The sequence below is a fragment of the Euwallacea similis genome, chromosome 24 (assembly GCF_039881205.1).
Source record: "Euwallacea similis isolate ESF13 chromosome 24, ESF131.1, whole genome shotgun sequence".
In the NCBI taxonomy this organism is placed as follows: domain Eukaryota; kingdom Metazoa; phylum Arthropoda; class Insecta; order Coleoptera; family Curculionidae; genus Euwallacea; species Euwallacea similis.
In genome coordinates, this window is record NC_089632.1 from 2481120 (window position 1) to 2499454 (window position 18335).

Sequence of the window (18335 nt, forward strand, 5' to 3'; positions counted from 1 at the left end):
TTTCTGAAAATGTCAACAGTAAACCCGGCAACAACGCTTTGATCGAAGGGAAATGAGTTCAATAGAGGACAAACCAGGTGAAGTATTTTGAAGACGTTTTTAATTCAGTGGAAAAGTTTTAAATAGTGCTTAAAACCTCTCTCTTAACATTTTACAACATCGTGCGATATATCAGGGAGGCAACTTTGTTCGTTGTATTCGTGTTCTTCGAAGAATCCCATAGGGCGTGTGACCGAACTGGAATAAAGCCTTCGGTTTCTGTGTAATGGCGAGTTTGTACCTTCGCATGAATCTGCTTTGTGCCGCTTATTATTGTCGCGTTGTTGCTTAACCATCGTTCGAGGGGAGCCAGCGGACATATTTTCCTGCATTTGCTAGAGAAAACGTAGTTTTCGTTGCATTTTAAATTGGAAAATAAATTTGAATTGTGGGGTTTTAGAGCTGGGATTCTCTTCAGAAAGCTGCAGACAGCAATTTTCTGACATAAAGGGATAGTGGGTACTGAAGTGGGATGTTTCCTACCGTTAATCTTCAATAGAAATTATGTAAGTATTTATTTACTCTGAGGGTTTGATTGGAATATTCTATAATAAGAAGGTGGATGTTGACAGGCATAAATTCTTTCTAAATGATGTGAAACGCTATTTGCTAATTTGGTTAAGTATATTTTATTATTACGTTATTTTAATTTAATTACAAACATTTAAATAGGGATTTTTTTGAAAGAAATCATAGTAATGTACTTATTACTTTCGCTTTTATTAAAAGGCAAACTGCATATTTTTATTATTGCAGTTTTAATAGTGGCTGACGCTCAGTGTTGCCAATTATCTCATTTAGGAAGAATTGCTGGTAAGGCGATTTCCATATCCTCAGGTTTTTCCTTTTTGGTTGTACAGCTCTGGTTATTTACTATATTTATTCACAGTGAACTGATTTTAAAGAAAAGAAATTAATGGTACTGCAAATCGCGATCAATTAATTTGTCCTAGAGGCAGGTACAGCTAGTGTGTATTATGTGGATTGCATCATGACCCGTTAGCATATGTTTCCATAGTAGATTATAAGAGCTTAGAATGAGCTTATAACTTTCTATACTTACAATTACTTATCATTCCAATATCATTCCAAAAATAAATTTCATAAAACTTTAACTATTCCCCCCCTCCAAGTCATCTTTGCCCTACTTCTACAATAACCCGCTACTATTGGCAATGCGGCCTAAATCCACAATCAAAATAGTCTTACATTGTTGCCAGATTCACTTATTTTTTACCTTTTAATTGTACTATATATTTTGTACAATAGTACTGGAGTAAATAAGGGGCCCCCTGGGTGCAGGGGGCACATCAGGAACAGTGGCACTATTTGTCTTTTAAGGCATCATAACACCCTCGCTTCCCCAAGTGAGACAGTTGATATAATTCTAATTGAAATTTTTTATTTTTGAATTTAGCTTAATAGCTTTAGCTGTAGCTTAATAGCTTAGGCCTTGCTGCCTGGGACGTCTTTTGGCTATTAATTTTTTATTCGCATTATACATATCTTTTTTCTAGTTTTTTTTAAATCATATTTGTGTGTTTGTTTTATCTTGTTTTTATTTATTTTTTTTTAATCAATGTTTTGCTTAAGAAATGCAAATGTGGGAAATGTCCATTTCATTAAACAAAAAAAATCTTTAAATAGGCAGTTAAGTTGTGCTCCAGATTTATACTAAAATTAAATTAATTTTAAACCAAATGTTAAGCAATTTTTAACTTTTCAACCAGGTTCAATATAATTAGTGAAATTTGTTAAACTTTGTCAACTTATATTTTAATGCAGAACACCAGATATACCAGGTTGTTTAATGTAATTTTTAATAAGTGAAGATTTAAATTGGATTGTTAAAGTGGGATTAGCAAAGTCCTGCATCAAAGAAATAGATCAGTTAACGTTTGTACAACTGTGTTGAAAATTCATAATGTATACCTTTTTTTTGCAGACATGGGATTAAAAGAATGCCATGTTGGAGGGCAGGAGAAAAGGGGTAGTAAGTATATCTTTAAAGAAATGGCGCACATGCAAGGGCATAACCAACTAAAAACCTACAGAATTGTTTAAGTTTTTATTTCTTTAAAAATATATTACACTATTTACAGCTGCTTTTACAAATAGTAGGCACAATGTTTTTCCTGCGAGCGCATGTGTGTTAACCTTATAGTTATATGTAAATTTAATTAAACGTTAGTGCGTGGAAACCTTCACATGCACACATTTGGTAAAAAGATTTATGTATCTCATGAAAGTCAAGATCAAAAGCTCACAGCAACATTTTGACATTCATGCCCTTTTGATTTTCTTGTGGTAAAGCTTTTATTTCACCGCGCGCTCATAGGAAAAAATTTAAAATATCCAGGTCAGGAAAGCGTAAAAGAGTTTGCTCTAAATTTTTTTTAACTGCACAACATAACTTTGGGTTGCAGTATACTGCATACCTTTGAAGAATCTTTCTTACTTGATATCATTTTTTTCTTCTGTTTTCAATGGATGGGCCCGTATTTTCGTCAATCCTTCTACAATCAACCCTCAAAACAATTTTTAATTTGTTAATTTTTAGGACCGAACTGTGAAACGAAATAAAGCATCCCCCGCCAAAAACTCACTCAATAAAGGCGGCCTTCAGCCTCCCAATGAGGACAATATAATGACTAGGAAGCCAATAAGAACCAGAAGGCCGAGGATTCCGATTCTACAGTCCGGGTATTGTGCCATTTGCAACCTACCTTACAACAATATCGAAGATCATGTACAGTCGAAAAAGCACCAGAAACTCATTGGCGAAGATGCCAACTACATCGCTTTGAATGGTTACATTCAGGACGTTGGTATCGAATCCCTATTGAGTTTAACTGGCATTGATGCTATAGGTCAGAAATTTGCAAATATTGGTAGAAAAATTGCACTCATTTATGTATTATTGTAGTTGTTGCGAATTTGGATTGAAAATTGCGATTAATTGTTCGGTAGTTTGTATTTTCTTTAGATAGATACTAAGGCTAACCCACTTCATTAAAAATTAATTTGTTAGAAATTCCAAGGAAAGCTCGGAAGTGAGGTTGATTCAGCTTTTGTATCGAATTTCTAGTTTTAACAAGTTCAATTCAAGTATTTCCAGTTTTTATATAAAAAAGTTCCAAAGTAGAATCTTGCATGTATTAGCCAATATAATTCTTTTACCACTCCAATGGACTCTCATTTTTGGCTTATTTTAGGATTAGACGACTTTTCGCCAAAGGTAAAACGTAGTATGCCACGAACTCGGGCCTCGTCAGTGGTTTCTGAGATTGTCAGTCCGGCTCAGATCGTCGAGAATGACACGGGCCATCGATTGAGGTCGAGGAAAAACATAAATTACATGACACCACCGTTGGATGATGACAGTTTCCAGGAAAAGCCTGACATGGAACCTGTACGTCTTCAGTATACGGAGTATAGAGAGTTGAGATCTAGTACAAGAGCATTAGCAGTAAGTTTTTCTGTAGTTGCATGTATAATAGTTAACTGGAGGAATTTGGAAACGCATAAAAAAGTTTGCATTATTTTCTTTGCCATCCGGTATTGTAGAATTAATATTTATATGAACCATAATATTTTAACAATTCACTTAAACAAGACTTTTTTACTTCATACGTAAACGATCAACAAGTTTAATGCGGACAAATCTTCCCTGTTTTACTCAATAGCTCCATGACATTGTAAATACGGGATGCCAATTAAATGTAATTTTCAAGTTGGAGAAGACATTTAACAGTGTTGGTTTTGTTGTAAAACTTGAAGCATTACAAAAGTTTGAGAGTAATAAGGGTATTGAAGTATGTAAGCGTACACGCCTTCGTCGGGGGTGCTCCACGGACTGTTTTTATAGCTCATAAATGATATATGGAGCACGAACTTTGTCAATGAACTTATTTTTACGGATAACTGCACAAGCTTTATGGGTATGAAACTTGTCAGGTAGATGCTATCTATCTGTTGTAGGAATATTGTCAACAGGATCATGTAGCAGGAAGATCTTAATCAGATTGTTCAACGGTGTGAATAACACAGTCTAAATATGAATTCAAAAGATCTCTGATGATGACATTCACTTATACAAGCGGACACCTATTACGTATGACTACAAAATTAAGGGCTTCGCAGTGGAATCAATTTCTACAAGGATCTAGAGGTGCGAACCAATTTAACATTTAATGAAGACATTGGTAGGATATGTGCTATTCCAACGAGGGAATTGGGATTTATAATTTAGAATATACAAACAATCCAGGGAATGTCGTATCATCGTTATATAAAGCTCTCTTAGTCCATAGATTTCCGTTTGCAAGTACTACAGAACGTGAGTACTTTATATACAGGGTGTCTCAATGAAAAGGAGCCACTCATAATATATCTTATACTATCATGTTTGGAGAAATTTCCTGAAACACGTCGATTGATTTTTTTGGGAAAGATGTTTTGACATACACTTGGCGCCTGAATGAGTTACCCCTTAAAAGAGGGCATAACAGCTCCTCAAATTTGAATAGGTAAAAAGGATCTTATGACACCTACTTTTACAGGTCTTGGAACTTTCTTTACAACAGGCAGTGATAAACATAATTTGAACAATTCGTTTTTGCAAACATTAAAATTTTATCTGTGATCGTTAAATTCATTTGCAAGGAAAAAAATTAGAGTTTATTTGTAAATTCTCTATTTATTGCTTCTGAATTTTATTAATTTTAATAAAAAAGTCTCTGGATTTGCTATTTTCTACCAGGTAGAACATAATTTTATGTACTGTTAGTAGATTTTAAATGTAAATATGGGATTTTCAATTGAAAAACGTTTAGAATTAGTGGATTTCTATTATTGAAATGTTGAGTGCAAGGGTTGCAAGAACGTGTAACAGCATCATCGCGATAAGTTTGTTCGTCATAAGTACGTATTGACACTAATGGAACAATTCAGGGAAACTGGTTCTGTTAACAATCAGGAACACTAATCAGTTATCAATAATGCAGCTACTTCGAATGGTGTTTTGGGCCACGTTGTTTTAATAAACAATATGCAATCCGTTCGAGGATTGTCACAAGCTTTTGGAGTCAGCAGATCATCCAATATTCTTCATAACTACAAATTTCATCTTTACAACATAAATCTTGTCCATGAACTAAATAATGAGGATTTGACAGACGTCTAGAATTTTGTAAAATCATGTTAGACCGCCTAAAAAATAATCGACATCTACTCTACAGCATTAGCTTCTCTAATGAATCTTCCTTTGTTTTGAATAATCACGTGAATCGGCACAACTGTCGATATTGGGGTGCAATTAACCCCAATTTAATGCGGGAAGAATGTACACAACATCCTGAAAAACTCAATATTTGGGCTAGGATATTAAGCAATCATATCGTTGATTCGTTTTTCCTTGTGGAAAACTTTGAACGGCACTATTTATCTCAATATGCTGTAAAATTTAGTTTATCCCTAAATTATTGAAATATTGGAAAGAGATGACAATGTACTTGAAAATTACTTATTTTTTCAATACGATGGAACCCTCCCGTCGTTCAGTATGTAGCGCCTGGTTGAAATTTTTGTAAGCGATAATTTTCGCGAGCATTGGATTGGACGTAGAGGACCTATCGAATGGCCAGCCAGATTATTAGATTTGACACCTTTGGATTTTTATGGGGGGCATCTTATATTTAAAGTATATTAAAGAAGGCCAACTTTTTTAGATGACTTACGACGATGAATAATTTGGGAGTTTTGCCAATTATCGTCCGAAGTTTACAAAATATACGTGAAATGTTTGAATCGTGTTTATACTTTTGTATGAAAGTAAATGTAGGTTAATTCGAGTATTTAATTTAAATAGATCTTTGAATTGTTTTTTAAAGATGAATTTAACCACAAATAAAATTTTAATTTTTGCAAAAACGACTCGTCAAAATTACTTTTATCATAGCTTGTTGTAAAGAAGGTTCCAAGACCTGTAAATGTAGGTATCACACGATCCTTTTTACCTATTCAAACTTAAGAGGTTGTAACGTCCCTCTTAGGGGGTTGCTTATTCAGGCGTCAAGTGTACGTCAAAACATGTCTCCCACACGTGTTTCGAGAAATTTCTCTAAACATGGCAGTATAAGAAATTTCCTGGGTGGCTTCTTTTCATTGGGACATCCTGTATATATAGATACGAGGGATAGGGTGCCCAATATGAAGCGAATAAAAACAGAAAACATAATAGCATAAATTACTACACAGGCCAATTGCTGCCAAGACATAGCTGCTTGGTACACTATTTGAATAAATATAAACTTAACAATTCGAACAAATGCAAATACGATGCATGGTGGTATCGCTACTGCACAAATACGGTAGAATAAACTTTTTTGTAATATTTGAAATCGAAACCAAATATCAACCTCGTAGAACAGCAAAATAAATAACATACTCACTAGAAGTGTAATTAATACTTCTCACCAAAGATGAGAAGTAATACTGAGGAAAAGGGGGGGGGGGGCACACAAGAGATTAGGGCGCTAACCAAATAGATCTGAAGGAGCTCCCCGAAAAAATGCTTAACGGCACTCCTGAGAAAGAGGAAAGGAATATTGAGATGATGAGATGATGCTGTGCTACGCTAATATATTTTTATCTGTTGGTTTTTCAGAAAAGAAAGTTCAGGTTACTTAAAAATTTAACAATTTTTGAGCAACCTGAGCTAAAAAGACATAATGTGAATTGCCTTAGAATTTTGTAAACATTTTGCATCATTTTGTATATTAAAAAAAAATTGCGTTTCAAAGTTCCAAAACTATAGTTCAAGGTAGATTGTAGCTCTATAACTTACCGCACGTTTTGTATTTTGAATGATTTAAAGAAAGTTATCTTATTTTCTTAATTATTTATGCATCTTCCAATTCATTTATTTTTCTGTAATTGAATGTATTACGTTTATTGGCTTCCATTGCTTATCAACTTATCGATTACCATCATTTTTGTTTTATGATAATTACATACAATATTCAGAGACTTACCTCGTGTCTCCCCACAAAAGACGGCAATGCAACTGATGTATGGGATTCCGGGAGGCCAAAACGGGCTTGTATTAACAGGCAGAAGCGATTTTCGGCAGATGAGCGCCTGGTTGCAGATAACAAAACTTATTACAAAGTGGAAGTGCTGTCGAGCAAGTTGAGGTCAAGTGATAAAGAAGTTGCCAAACCTAAGGAATCGAAGCCGAACGAGTCGGAAAAAGGGCTCATTGTCAAGTTTAAGAAAATGCGTAATTCCGGTAAGTTATCTCCTAGACAAAGAATCGACTTAGAAGTGTAGTACCAATTTACATCCGATCAGAATTTCTGAAATATTTCTATTATTAGAGCTTGTTCAATTAAATAACGAAGCAACGAATTTCCTCTTTCCAAAAAAAGTTGACTCATCAGATGAAGAAGATGAAAGAGACGTAAATGACACACGTGTGAAATTAGAAAATGGCTCATCAATTGCTGAAATTACTGGTAGGTTATTATTCATAACTGAAATATCCTTTGAGGTAATTAATTATCTGTGATTAGAGACAACTGACATGGGAAATGAAAGCCAATTGGAAAAACCTGATGACGAAGTTTCGATGGACAGCATATCTTCAGATTGCAAGACAAAAAAGAAGCGACGAAGTCATGCTGAAGCTTTCATCCTTGATAACCAAAAATATTACAAATTTGAAACGCCTGGATCCAGGTTAGTATTGGAACATAACTTGGTAATTCTCTCTGCCTCAGAGTCCTTAAATATTTTCAGTTCTTACAGGTTAAGGTATCACGGTTCCTACTTGTCACCGGTTCCGTCAAAGTCCAACGGTGACATATTGAAAACTGAAGTGAAGGAGGAGAATAAGGGAGATACTGGTGACAGACTGAAAGTGAATTTGGACGATTTCAAGTTTTCGTTCGAATCGGTGCCAGAAAACGAGAAATGGTATAAGACGTTTCGAAGACAAGATAGGGCAGAGCAGCGGTATTACTTTACCAATAATTGTAAGTAAATTTTTTAAAAGCTCATGTTCATGTAAACACAAATCAAAAGGCGGTAAGCGAATTTAAAGATTCGCTTGCATATGTATGCTCGCCAGTGCTCGACAAACTGCATTCGGATATTAACCAAAAGGACGACATTCGCTCGGTTCGGCTCTCCTGCGATTCCGTTCCTGCTCTTCTGAACATGCGCTTTTATCCTTCAATGTCAAATTTTAGGCTCTATTTTCAATGCAACCATGGAAAACGCATATTTTAATTTGTAACTACTACATTGCAATTTTACAAAGTATTCCACCTATTTCATAGGACAATTTGCACACACTACGTTTCCAGCAGCTGTTGACCCACTGATTTGAAATGCTCAAGTTTAAGAAGTTCTCATCTCTGAGTTAAAAATACTATACCAATATCCCGAGTGGGCATTACTTATTTCTCCGTTTACCAGAATAGTATAATCATGCATCGATCTAGTAGGTGCCCAAGTACACTAACCTGGGGTACCCTATATTCAACAGTCAGTTCACTTCACTAAACTCTACCCCTATTTTCCACAAGTCTTACCTCTGCCTCCTAATCTTTAAATGACTTTATCGAATTCACAAATATACTTCTTATTTCAAGGTCGAAAATAATACTGAATAACTTAATGTAGTCTGCAGTATAGAAAGGCTTTTAAGATCAAGGATGTGCTGATAAAATGATGATGGAGATAGCTTCCTGAGTGGAGTGGTCTTTAAGGAAACCAAACCGCCATTTACTAATAATTCCAAATTTCTGCAAAAAAGACAATAATTGAAGATTTAATGCTTTCGAAATAACTTTGAGAATATAAATGGTCTGTAGCTTCCAATGCTGGTTAAGTAACCATTTTCAACAGTTTAGAAAGACATGCCTAAATGTGGAATTGATTAATGTATAAGTGGGTGACAATTTGCATTAACTCATTTAAACATTTTCATTAAAGAATAAGGTATTTCATTGGATTCAGAACAATAATTAACTAAAAATTATGATGCTTTGTTTTTTTAACAGCGTTTTTCTTTGTGTCAATCTCAAATATGAATCTCCTCATCGACTTATCTTTTGGATATATAACAAAATCCTTTTTTCAGATCATTGGAACGATTTCGTCCTACCACACCAAATTCCCCATCTACGAGCAATAGACCCTAGAACCTGCTATAACGCCTACAAAAACTTAAAGCAATGCATCTGCGAAGCAGCTAGTGCCACAAAAAGCTTAGATATTTCTAAAGATATCGATTCTTGTGGTGTAGAAACTTCAGAAGAATTGGAGAAACCAGTATTAGTAGATCAAAGTGAAGATGATAGTCGGGAAAGTGAGATATCTTCAACTTCAGCTGTTGACGAATCTGGTGCGAGTACAAGATCGAATAATAGAACAGTAACTGAGACGTTAACGCTCTCGCCAACTACGAGTAGAGCTAGAAATGCAAGGAAGTCTCCCAGGCAACATGCATCAACTTTAGCAATTTTGAGCAGCCTGGTACAACAAAGAAGGAAACGTTCCGGGAATGTAGTTGAGAGTAGTGTTAATAGTTTACCGACTATTCAGGAAGAGCCACTTTCGTCTGCCTCTAAAAAAAAGAAACCCGTTACTCCTCAGAAACAAAGAAAACCGAAAGTGGACTATTTCGCCATCGCTGCTGAAATTGACGAAGAATTAAATACCGCTTTAGATTTTGACGTGGACTTGGAACCGACTACTGATCCTGATATTAGTTTTTTAGACAGTAGAGTTTCTTTATCCGACTTGATTGACGTCCACGACTCGAAAACCAAAGAGGAAAATAACTGTCAAAAGTCTCTTAATTCCACCGCATGCAGGAAACCAATCAAGAGGAAAAAGAATTTGACGGGATGGCCTAATAAAATAAAGAAAAAGAAAGTGGTGAAAGAAGAACGTGTGAACGGAGATAATGCCTCGGAGGCGGAAGGTGAGTCGGACAGTATTAATGGGAGAAAAAATGGACAGGCGGAAATCGACGATAGAGAAAACAAGTGTGATCAAGATATTGAAAACAGGGTAGGAAATGATAGTAGTGAAATTAGGGACTCATTATTGCAGCCCTTCGTGTACGTGAAAAAACTGGACAATTGTGAAAAGCTCGGTGTCAGAAAACTGATCATTAAATCGCCAGCTAAACGGACCATTAGAAAGGTGCATAGGCGGATTTTGTCCTCGCGCCCTAAAAAATCGCCAAGGATGCTCCGAAGGGCCACGGGTGGTCGCTGGATCAGAGAAAGATAATTATTCATTTTCGTAAAATCATAATCTCGTTTATTGTTTTTGTCAAGCGAAAAATGACGAATTTTGTACCAAAATAATTAATTTTATAAAATAATAATGTATTTAATTTTTGTACCCACTCGCAGATCAAGTGCGTTAACAGCTTGAATTCTTATGTCAGAAGACAGAATAGTTTGTTTGTAGACTAAGATCAGTTACCACATGTTAAAATGAGTGACAGAGAAATCGTAAGCTTCCAGCGCATGATATCTTTGATAATTTTCTCTTTATAGTTTGAACGTACCCCGTACTGTTTTAAAACCAAAATAAAAATCGCCTTTTAAAACAAATTACCGTGGTTAGTCGTTTTTTATTGCCATAACCAGACGGAGTAGGAAAATAAGTTGGGGTAGATTCACTTGTTAATTTCTATTTGGAAAGTCATATTTTTCTTTTCTCCAAACTACTGGATTTTTGGAAGAAGCCTAATGTCCCCTTGCCCAAGGTAAACAAACTCGCAGATGTATGTGAGCCAAGACCGATAGCCTTTTCCTAGAATTGTCTTTACTAGCTCTTTTGTCGATCTACTTGGACTACTCAAAAGCACATTTGCTGGATCACAACTTGCTTTGTACTAAACTTGATTATCTTAGATTTGATGTTCCTGGCTTATTTTTTAAAACCTGTCATCAAAAATTGATGAAAGTTCTATTCTGGGACCTCTCCTGTCTCTTTATATCTCTAGCTCTGTGTCTACTGTTTTTTTTTCAATCTTAGAATCTGTATTTACTTTAAAAGCAAAAAGGATTAACTAAAGATAATCGTATACTGATATTCAGAAATATAATTGTATAGGTATATTTTACTTTTATGTTCACATATCACTTCTAATAATAATAGTAATATCTACTCAACCACAGGAAAGCAATTCACACAACATTTCTATCAATGAATTGAAATGTACAGGGTGATTTGCAACGGAATGGACAGAGAGCAGGTCCCTATAGAGGAACTAAAGACGAGTTAGTATTTCATCTAAATTTAATTTAATTTTTATAATTACAGTTAATGTGTTTTATTGCAAATTAATATGGGGCTCAAAAGCGATTATAAATCAAGCAAAAATATGTAGTTTTTATAATAGCGGAGGTTACTTCTGCTCGTTAATTATACTGAATGTTGTTGATTCTTGCACATCTGGTTCTTGTTTGTCGTACTTATAGATGAAAATAGCTGGAAAACTTTCATTTAAAGGTCAAGTTGATATATTGTTAGTACTAAGGAGTTGCGACAGTAATTGCTTCAGAAATTTAGAGGAACAACAAAGAAGGATGAATCATCTCTTTTTGAGTTAAAAATCAAGCTAATATATTTAAAAGGTGTCAATCACACAAATTGGTGAAATATAGTTTTTTTCAAATTTAGTCACAGCTGCCTCGACCGTGGCCTAAAGGGAAAAAAAATTATTCGAAAAATCGACTCGCTTTGAGGTCATCTATACCCTCACCTGTTCTGTATCCATTACACTGTGAAGCATCCTGTATATTTAAGCACATTAAAGGAATAGTTACAAGTGTACTATTAACATAAAATAACGATTTAACACACACTTATGAAGATAAACGGTACACACTTGCCGGCAATTTTTCAGTTTTTAAATTTCTTAACAGTAGTAAATAATGCAAAGATCACAAATTGTCAAAAAAAAATTCAATTTATAGGCACCCAGTTCAGTCGCAGCGTCGATTGGACCTTCTCAAGTGGAGGTAGTATTAGATTTGGTCTGGTTCTTGAGTTTGAATTTCTCCTCCAGTTCACCAGGAATCTAAAACGTAAAGTTGATTGCTTATAAGATGATGAACGATATGAGAAGGAACAGGTTTTCTGGATAAGAATTAATTTTAAACAAGGTTGAGTAACTTTGATCATAGTGGTTACCGGTCGCAGTTTAAAGAAATATCTTTTTGGCATTAGCGGTTGTTTATTCACCATTTAGTCAAATATACAAAATACCTACGTTAAGTGCGTTATTATAATCCTCTGGATTTCCTATCTACCTAGTAGATGATTAAACTTGCTTTTACTACCTGCTACCCAATCATCACTCGCTCTGTTTTTTTGGACGATTCAATATGCTATTTTTTACTTAAATGAATTTGGCAACATTTCTCCAATGAATTAGAAACTTGTTAACATTGTAACCTCATTTATTTGCCAATTCAACAACCATTACTGTACATTATTTATACACAGGAAAAACACCTGCTTTCCTTGGCTAGCCAGAGTTTTAATAAGCTGGAATAGCATATAGCAGTGTGGGAATGGAAATGTTCCTATATGTACAACAGTTCGTTACAAATATTATGAGGTCTGTGTAAAATATTAGATTTCCAACTAAAAAAACCTTCACACTTAAGCTATGGAGGACTATCCAGTTTTAAGCCCTTGTAAAAATGGAAAATTATTAAACACAGATATTGAAACTTGCATTTCGATCTGAACATTGAAGTAGCTATCTGAATCAATATTATATAACCTTGGATCTAGAATTTTTAAAGAAATCCGAACTCATTATTCATTAAGAATAAAAGAACAAGATTAATGACCTATTTACCTCCTAAATGGGAAAATTACCTATAATAAAGCTGTTATTGTTATGCCAAATGCCTCAATTTTAAAGATGTGACTATCGCGGCGTGTTTTCATATTAATTCTTTTAACAAAAATTGTCAAAAAATTGTATTCTTTGTAAATAGAAACAGAAAAACCCATAAGAATTTCAGCATTAACAGAAAACGTGATCCTTTAGTAACACAACAGGTAAAGTGCTAGTTTTGATGCCTAGGCTGTAAAGTGATACTTACTGCCTAAGCAGTAAAAGTAAAAAATTCCAAAAAGTTACATATAAAAAATATACAAAAATTATAGGAATGGTGAGGGGGATGAGGTCACTAGAATGGAATATTTTCGCTGGATCCGAACTTCGAAACATGCAATTTGGCAGCCATAAGGAAAACAAAAATTGCAGTACATTGAGGAAAAACCAATAAAAAACTATCGCCATGCACATCAGCTTATTCAAGGTCGAAAAGTGTCTCAATAATGTCATGCTTTGGCAACTGTGAACCAAAAACATCGATTTTTTGTAGTTTTGTGATATTAAGAAAAACAAATTCCTCCAAAACATTCCCGATTTAATCGTTGTCGTAGCTTTAACAGTTTCCAAGATTCCAATCTACGCAAACGAATCTGGGACGCATTGTACAGCGAAAAACAAGTAACTCTAGCTAGAAAAGCGTGGTATGCCACAATTCGAAAATGAATGAAGTTCTACACTACTAAATTTTCCTCACTTTCTCTACTTGCTAGAAATTAAAGCTAATGTTATTTTCTATTATAAAAACAAATGCTGTTTGCTCTAATACAACTTCTTTACTCTGGCAGTGAACTCCACACATGAATTCTCATTTTATAGACTTCCCATAAGTCAGTGCTTCTAAGCCCATTCATCAAAATACATAAAGACAGTCAAGAAGAACCAATAAGGAAGATAACAAAGAAGTGTCTAGTTCCACCAAAAACCTTCAGATATTAACAATTTTGTCAAAATATACATATTCACCTGTTTCGTAGGCTAGACTTGATAACAGCGATTTTGGATTGTCGGGATATGTAAAGCGAAAGGGTTGATAAGCGAACCAAGAAATGTTCCCAAATGAAATTTTACATGTGTGCTTTACAGGAGGAAACAGACCAAAATCGAAGTACCAATTTTTATTTTTATATTAATAATGATAACCCAGTCCACAGCTTTAAGTCTTATAAATACTGATTAATATAGAGCAATTATTATTATACAACACACCGTTTAAATTACAAAGCAATATGGCAATAATACAATGTTATAATAGACGTTCGCTATCAGTGTTTTTCAGTGATTAATTCTGGAGAAGAATGGCCTGGGTCCTGAAAATAGTTTAATATTTGTATTTACATCATGCGTCTAAAAACAAGAAGCTACAGTGCAATGGCAATAATAGTGCAACAAGAATCAACTTTAAAACAGACAAGAAAAGCGATCTAAAGCAAAGCTTACTAATCTCTAAGGACTTTGCACAACTTATTTAATGTTAGTTAATGAAGAAGTAGTGTAGTAGTAATGTACAGGGTGATCGCGACTGTGATTCTCATAACATTAACATCGGCAGTATTGCTCCTTTCTTAAAGGACCCGGTATCTGTCAGTCTAGATATAATCTGTGGTGTAAACAGATGAAAGGTTAGTTAGAAAACGGAAAAGTGGTAAAAGCCACTAATTAGATGTTTCGTATTTTAACTTCGTATTTTTAGTAAAATATTTTTACTGTTAAACTTACTATGACACTTATACCTTCTGATCTTTTAGAGACGCTTCAGATTGAGGTATTCAGTGCGCAGGTGTACGCTGAAGATTGGGTGGTAATGATATTGTGAATGTTCGTCAGCAGTGAGTGCAACAGAATACAAATTGCTGTTCAATTGTAGAATAATATAAAATACAGGTGAACCGAGATAAAACTGACTCTCAATCCTAACGAGACAAAGCTAGTTCTCTGCAGCAGAAAAATGTCGAATACAAAACTCCGTCACCGTTGCACGGAAAGTTCGTGCTTTTGAAGCCAGAGGCTGCACGCATTTCGAAGCGACCATCAATAACATTAATCAATCAATAACAAGCCGATTTGAAAAAGCTACATGCAAAAAAAACTACAAGATAACAACACTGACATGATAATTGGGCAGAAAATGGGAAAAATATGGGACCTGAAACCTCACATCCTGCGCTGATTTTTCACTGCGGTAATCAGACCAAGGATCTCCTACGGACGCGTGGTTTAGTAGCAAACGATGGCTAAAATCTATTATGGGCTAAAGTTGACAAAACGGCAGTGGTACTGCCTGGCCATCGTTTGCTGAAACAAGATGAGTTCATAGCTCGTCCAGGAATGCAGAGGCGCTCTTCAGAAACTGAGACTTTTAAATAGAGTGACCCTGGGTTGAGTCCCGGGTACAGAGGTGCCGAGGGAAATGAACGGGTGAAATATTTGTCCAAGTGGCGTTCCCAACTATGCTTCAACAGACCTGAATCATATCTAAAATTTACCAAAAAATACGTCTCTGGTTTTGTATGGGAGAGAACAAAGACAAACTGAATCGATCAAAGGGATGTAGACAAGCCAAGGATATCGTGCCTGACCCTAACCTATTCAAAGGACCATGAATACAAAGGAAGGAGTCAATAATACATCGAAAAACTTGAGGGAGTCCTCATACGTTATTGCAAATTAAAGAAATATATACGTCCACTGAGGATGGAGAGCAACCTGCTCTTCAAACACTACAGTGAGGGAAGGAAATCCTTATACATTTTTCAAGGAGTGCGCTATAAGGGAGTACGTCTTATATAAAGACAGAGTTTTAGGAGTCAAGTTCTTCTTGGGAAATAACTTCCGACTCTTAAACGAAATAGAATGATCTTGGTAAAAAGAATGGAACATTTTGCAGAGGAGGAAGTAGACGACATGCAGTGAAAAGGGGTAGATCGAGAAGCGAAAATTGCCCGTTAGGGCCTGCCCTTATTCTACGAAATCAATTATCAGATTAATCTTCATTTTTTATTTTATAAGTATTAATGTGGTTTGGCGGCGCAGATTAGGCCACTTGACCAATATTTGTTCATTGCGGAATTTATTTAACGGATGATAATAATAATCACCATTATTATCCTCCAAATTTATCTTTACTTATCTACATAAATATCCTAAAAACTACAAAAATATTTATTGTTACCTTTGGTTTAGCACGATGGGTATCAACGGCATCGATCGGCAATTTGATGTGCTCAACACGACACCCATAGGCTACTGGAGTTAATTTGATTATCGTATGAAGTGGTACTTTCAAATAAGGCAATTCATCTGAAACAATGCAATTGAAACATAAAATTAATGCAAGACTTTTTTGCCTACCCGCTGATTTATCCAGGAAATAGGCCAACAGGCATCGCAGCACCGCTTGATGAGATACTACAAGTACATTTCCTTGTCTCTCCAATTCCATGATTACCGGCTCCAATCTAGCTACCAAATCCTCGTAACTTTCCCCTCTGGGATATCTGTACGCGAATTTGTTTTGATCTCTCGACGCGAATTCCTCGGGGTATTTTTCTTTAATTTCCTCGTATGTCATTTCTTCACAAACACCCTAAAGTTTCACAAAACAACTCGATAGCTTAAAATAGCGGAAAAATGTAGTTAAAATCGTACAGCATCAATCTCGTTTAAAGCTTTCCATCTCTCCTGTGGGACGTCTAAGCCGGCGACAGTCTGTATCGTCCTCTTTAGCCACGAAGTCCATATCCGAAGACCTTCAATTTTCTGTTCGCGGATGTAGGAAGATAAGGCGTTGGCGTATTGTCTGCCTCTGGTGCTTAAGTTGGAATCACCCCCTATGCGTCCTATTAAATTGTGGTCGCTTTCTCCATGCTATAGAAAAGTTTTGTTAAATTAACAGTCAAAAAGGAGAGTTTTCGGTCTCTCAATGTATTACGTTTTTTTATACTTACTCGGGTTAAATAAATTGTTCTGGGAGTTATATGAATATTCATTAAGTAATAGACAATTCTGGCTTGAACGTGTCCCTCGTGTTTGTGAACCACGACTTTTTCCCCGGTATTGTAAATTTTCATAAAAGAAACTTCCTTTTCCTTCTCCTCGTCCAGGGGATTGTACCTCTCCTGGTAGTGCTGTATCCGCTTCAAAAAGTCGTCTAAAACTTCCTCTTTGTTCATGTCTACGTAGTCGGGGCTACTGATTTTCACTTCCATTATATTCTAGAAAAGGGCAAAACTAAAATAGAGAAAAAGAAGGAAAAGAAAAAAACATAATTGAGTCTGCTGAAATCAAAACCTTGTAAATCCACCTTAACTAGATAAATTTTCAGGAAAACGCCAGACCTGGCTTTTAGCAGCAGTTGTGATTTTATGTGGTCCCTAACGGTGCCTTGACCAATAAATTGCAATAAAACTGTTGAATTCATTCATAATTAACTCAATAATGTTAAAATGAATTGCCAATGTTCCCCTCACAGTTCCAAAGGTGCTCTCTGTCCACCATTGGGACCGTGTATAACAGCTTTATATATAACAGCCAGCTCAAGAACCATTAACGAAGTAACTCATTTTTAACTCAATTACCTGCTCTATTATTTGAGGGTCATCGCAAATGGACTCGACATAAAATAACTTAAAGCCCATTTTATTAACGACGTAATCCTGTATCACTTTCCGACGTTCGGCCGTCGAATTGGTGGCATCGAAAACCGCCACCTCCCCACCGTTTTCGAGCCACTGACACACGTCTTGTAGAGCCTCAATAGCGCATTGAGCCCGGATCGCCATGGCCTCTGTGTTATCCGGTCTAAAGAAGTCGTGACTCTGATAAGCCGTAGTGGCGTGACGTCGATATTCACCCAAGTTGAATACTGTAAGGTCGTATAATATGAATGAGACTTGTTGGTAAAAGAGTCGAACCATGCTTGGGTGGAATATGTGAGAGTAAACTTACCTCTAGTATTAATGCCGATCCAATTCAAGTAACGTGACAGTTTCTTGGAAATGTATGTTTTGCCTCTGGCCGGCAATCCCACCATTGCGATGACATGGGGGCTGTTAACATAGTTTGCACGTTCCCCTAGAAGAAAACCACAATTAATTAATTTTTTTTGATAAACTGAGGGGCCTGAAAACTTATCCAATACAGGAGATATGGGATTTTTAGCGTTTACACAGAAAAACGTGCGAATAGTATGAACTAATAAAATTACAAAAAGAAAATTTACAAGAAAATGCTGCTTTGTGATAATTTTACTGGTTGTAATTGATTATGCAGGATGTTAATTGAAATAATAAAAAAATTTATTAATTAATTTAAAAAAAAAGTGCATGTACTTATTTCAAGAGACGAACCTTTG

At 35.5% G+C, this 18335-nt stretch overlaps 2 protein-coding genes across 8 annotated transcripts in view; one reads left to right on the forward strand and one right to left on the reverse strand.

Annotated features, from left to right (window-relative positions):
- Positions 1-10676, forward strand: LOC136416674 (protein chiffon-like). 2 transcript variants are annotated; one of them, XM_066401958.1, is made up of 9 exons: positions 1-545; positions 1985-2032; positions 2600-2909; positions 3255-3508; positions 7066-7330; positions 7419-7556; positions 7614-7779; positions 7840-8075; positions 9188-10676. In XM_066401958.1, the coding sequence occupies exons 2-9, from the start codon at positions 2006-2008 to the stop codon at positions 10345-10347; spliced, it is 2556 nt and encodes an 851-aa protein (XP_066258055.1). In that variant the 5' UTR covers positions 1-545; positions 1985-2005; the 3' UTR covers positions 10348-10676. The 2 variants fall into 2 exon arrangements, with proteins under 2 accessions (XP_066258055.1, XP_066258056.1); XM_066401959.1 differs by having other exon boundaries at positions 7849-8075.
- Positions 8723-18335, reverse strand: part of Pfrx (6-phosphofructo-2-kinase) — a 21327-nt gene continuing 11714 nt past the window's right edge. For 3 of the 6 annotated variants that reach the window (XM_066401969.1, XM_066401973.1, XM_066401975.1), the window contains 7 exons: positions 17930-18055; positions 17560-17846; positions 16930-17196; positions 16631-16849; positions 16334-16568; positions 16155-16282; positions 8723-8849 (listed from right to left, as the gene is read on the reverse strand). In XM_066401969.1, coding sequence (XP_066258066.1) covers positions 8754-8849; positions 16155-16282; positions 16334-16568; positions 16631-16849; positions 16930-17196; positions 17560-17846; positions 17930-18055 — 1358 coding nt within the window. In that variant the 3' untranslated portion in view covers positions 8723-8753. Of the gene's footprint in view, positions 8850-11162; positions 12152-14085; positions 14293-16154; positions 16283-16333; positions 16569-16630; positions 16850-16929; positions 17197-17559; positions 17847-17929; positions 18056-18335 lie in introns of those variants that run through there. The other 3 variants (XM_066401970.1, XM_066401974.1, XM_066401972.1) reach the window with 2 other exon arrangements.

Bases quoted from the DNA above. Each gene is read 5' to 3' on its own strand.
- LOC136416674 (XM_066401958.1), top strand. From the start codon at position 2,006: ATGTTGGAGGGCAGGAGAAAAGGGGTA. The intron at 3,509-7,065 runs GTAAGTTTTTCT...TACAATATTCAG, and splicing joins CTAGTACAAGAGCATTAGCA to AGACTTACCTCGTGTCTCCC. The intron at 8,076-9,187 runs GTAAGTAAATTT...TCCTTTTTTCAG, and splicing joins GTATTACTTTACCAATAATT to ATCATTGGAACGATTTCGTC.